General features: G+C 37.1%; 1 protein-coding gene across 1 annotated transcript; it reads right to left on the bottom strand.

Annotated features, from left to right (window-relative positions):
* Positions 1-2,639, bottom strand: LOC125808538 (uncharacterized). Its single transcript, XM_049488219.1, has 4 exons — positions 2,611-2,639; positions 2,446-2,520; positions 1,357-1,911; positions 1-1,172 (listed from the first exon to the last, which is right to left on the bottom strand). The coding sequence occupies exons 1-4, from the start codon at positions 2,632-2,634 to the stop codon at positions 147-149; spliced, it is 1,680 nt and encodes a 559-aa protein (XP_049344176.1). The 5' UTR covers positions 2,635-2,639; the 3' UTR covers positions 1-146.
* Between the last annotated feature and the right edge of the window lie 843 nt (positions 2,640-3,482).

The raw sequence follows: 3,482 nt of genomic DNA, 5'->3' as shown, positions 1-3,482 counted from the left end.
GCTGTTTTTGAACTCAAACTATACCCAAAACCGCTGCCTGCAATATAGGAAAGGCTAAGATCTCAAATGCCAAATGCAGGGTGGTCTAACACCAAAGTCACTCGCATTTGTACTTCAACTACTTACTAAAGGTGACGGAAGAATGCTTAGGTAACACATACAACAAAAGATGATAGGGAGAAATCAGCTGCTCCGGTAATAACGGCACCCTTGCTTCTGATCTCCAGGAGATAATTCAATGCTTCTTCTGTGATGATCTCGCCAGGAATTAGCACTGGAATACCAGGTGGATAAGGACAAACAAGCTCTCCACAAATTTCACCGAGGCTATATCTTATGCTGACTTTACGTTTTGTAGCAAAGAAAGCCTCTCTAGGGCTCATGCTTATTCTAATATCATCAAGGCATACAAAATGATTGACATTTTTGCCTTCATCTTTCACAGGTTGAGGAAAGTGAGAAGTTTGTGATAGATGCTTTAGACCAGCTACAAGCCGAAGGACATGATCTCTTTGAGTCCCTAAGTTAAATGCCAAAGTAAAAGATTTGGTCCCAACAAGTTCACAAACAACACCAAAATCATTGCACAATATATCATCTGCTTCAAAACCTGAAAGACCTAACTGCCATACACCAATGGTGAGTCGCAATGGGTCGATCTGGAAAAAACTCGAGAAACTTGGAAACTTGAGGATTGAGATTCCAGGAATTTTACTAATCAAGCTTCTTGCTTCCAATGCCAAGTCTATTGCTTTGTCAAAAATAGCCTCTCTATTTTCACTTAATTGGGCCCTGGCAGCATCCAGAGACGCTAAAAGCAGATAACTAGGGCTACTACTTTGAAGCATTTGTAGGCTTTTGCTGATTCTTTCTCTATCTACAAGATTTCCTTGCGTGTGCAACATAGATGATTGCGTAAGCGAACACAAAACTTTGTGAGTAGACTGTACAGCAAGATCAGCTCCCTGGCTGAGGGATGAGCTAGGCAGGTCTGGATGAAATCCTAAATGGGCCCCATGAGCCTCATCGACAATTACAGGGATATTATACGAATGACAAATATGACAAATCTCATCCATGTTGCTGCATATACCATGATACGTAGGGGAGACAACCAAAAGGGCTGCTGCTTTTCGGCCTTCCATTTCTAGCTCTTTGATTGCAGCATTCACCTTCATAACAAGAACTTCATCTTTTTATGGATACAAGTGATAGTCTTTTTAACACTTTTATAAATTTATCACTAGTTTGCATAATTTTACACTTAAAAAATCGTTCCACTTATGCATTCAAGATAATTTAATTCTTACATAAAGACAACTTTGAGAAAGATGCATGTCATGATGTTGTACTTGCCTGTGATGGAGTGATGCCACCAGCAACATCCCAATTGAAATCATATTCAGGGACAATGTACTTCGGGAGTGCACCAGACAACACCATTGCGGATATGGCTGAGATATGAGAATTCCGTGGGAGAATAAGAGTATCTCCAGGTGAACAAGTCGCCATAATGGCCGCGTGAATTCCACATGTACTACCGCCAACAAGGAACCACGTTTCCGATGCTCCAAAAAGTCTTGCTGCTTGTTTTTGTGCTTCGAAAATGGGACCTTCTGGCGAAAACAGATTGTCAAGCTCCGGAAGCTCAGGCAAATCATGAAGAAACGGTTTTGCACCAATGAGCTGAGTCAACGATGATGGTGCTGCTTGTCCTCTGTTATGGCCAGGAAAATGAAAACTTGCAGCATTTTCTTCAGCTGAAGCTTTTAAAGCACTGACAAGTGGAGGAAGTTCACTAGAACTGGCAGCAGCACTTGGAACACAAGAAATTTCTGTTAAAGGAACTCCATTATATCCTATAGAGCTAGTATAGTTCTTGTTTTTCCCGAGCAATAAACCATTCCTTTCCTGCAATATATGTTCAACTAATACCCACGTTAAATGTTGGAAAGGAAGACCTTATTGGGATGAATGGTATATAATCAAATGAGTTGTTCACACAGTCATTGCAACATTTCTTTTTACCAAATCTCAATACAAGAATTTCCAAGTATTTAGTGTGTCAGTAATCAGATACGAAAGACAAACAGAAGTACAAAAAATCTGAAGATGCCTACAGTAAACCGATACAAATCTCTCCAAATGAAATGAAACATATACTTGAAGTATCAAAATTCTAATTGACCCATCAATTGAAATGCAAAATTGAAAATCTAAAACCTACATTTCACCCAAAAAAAAAATGCTAACATCAAGAAACATCATAAGCCCTAAGCTATATTATGTGATTTCTTAGCCCTAATCTCAACCTACATTTTACCAAATTCTCTACTGGTACTAAAGAAAATTTCCAAATTCATCCATTTCTAAGCTATGATTATCATACTGCAACACAAAGATACAGAGAAATTCGAAAAAAAAATTGAACTTGGAAAAACCCACTTGGGAAATGCAAGGTGTTAGTCTTGTACAAGGTCTGAAACTCCAGTTGTTGCAGCAAAAATTCCCAAGAAAGCTCTGCAATCAAAAGTAATAAAAAGGGGTTAAATATGCAAATGAAACTGAAGCAAGTAACGTAACAGAAGCAATCAAATTCGGATTCAGTACCATATCCAGACAAGTAGAAGCCATTGTTGGCTTCTTGAGAAATGGCTATAGATAATTATTCTAACAAAACACTATTTATTTATGGCTAAACTACTTGCTAACTCAATTACAATTTACATGAGTTAGTCTAATCTGACACTAATTTAAGAAAGAAATAAATATTTTTGAAAATCATTTCATTAGAGGTTAAATAAATATTTTAAAGTTAAATTGTTACTAAAAATTTAATCACACAAAAATCAATGACTTGTTTTAGATCACAAGTTTTAAAGTTCTTTATATATATTTTTTGAGATAATAATTTATTTAATTTTTCTCAAGGTGGAATGTTTGTCCATGTGGAGTGTGACGTGACAATTTTTTAAATAAAAGAGAGAGTGTGTTACAGCACCATGGTGAGAGTGTTATAAAAGAGAGATGTGTGTTTCTCAAACTAATAAGTTATAGTTTAGATATTGTCACAACCCACCCCACCGGGCCGTGCGGGTACCTACTCTAACACCTAAGTAGGAGAACCCTTATATCCTAATAGTTAAAACATGCAAATTGTTTTTAAAGAAAAATAGAGATAAATGAAATAATCGGGTTTCATAAATAAGAACTTTTAAACAATTTCAGGTTAAGACTTGTAAAGTAACTAACACCCCAAGGATCTAGTCTAAACAGGTACAAGAGCTACTAAGAGTACGAAACCATACATGATAATGAAAAGACACAGCTCCTACCATGCAGAAGGAAAAATAAAAGCTGCTGGAGATTTCTTCGTCTTCACCTAATGAGACATGATCGACCCTGCATCCAGACTATGCCAAAAAGGCATAGCAAGAGTAGTATCAGTACAAAACCATACATATTGGTAGGCAATATCGGTC

The sequence above is a fragment of the Solanum verrucosum genome, unplaced genomic scaffold, assembly GCF_900185275.1.
Source record: "Solanum verrucosum unplaced genomic scaffold, falcon-dt-bn FXZP01000160.1, whole genome shotgun sequence".
Lineage (NCBI taxonomy): Eukaryota > Viridiplantae > Streptophyta > Magnoliopsida > Solanales > Solanaceae > Solanum > Solanum verrucosum.
Note: the sequence above shows the minus strand (reverse complement) of the source record. Positions and strands in the feature narration are given on the sequence as shown.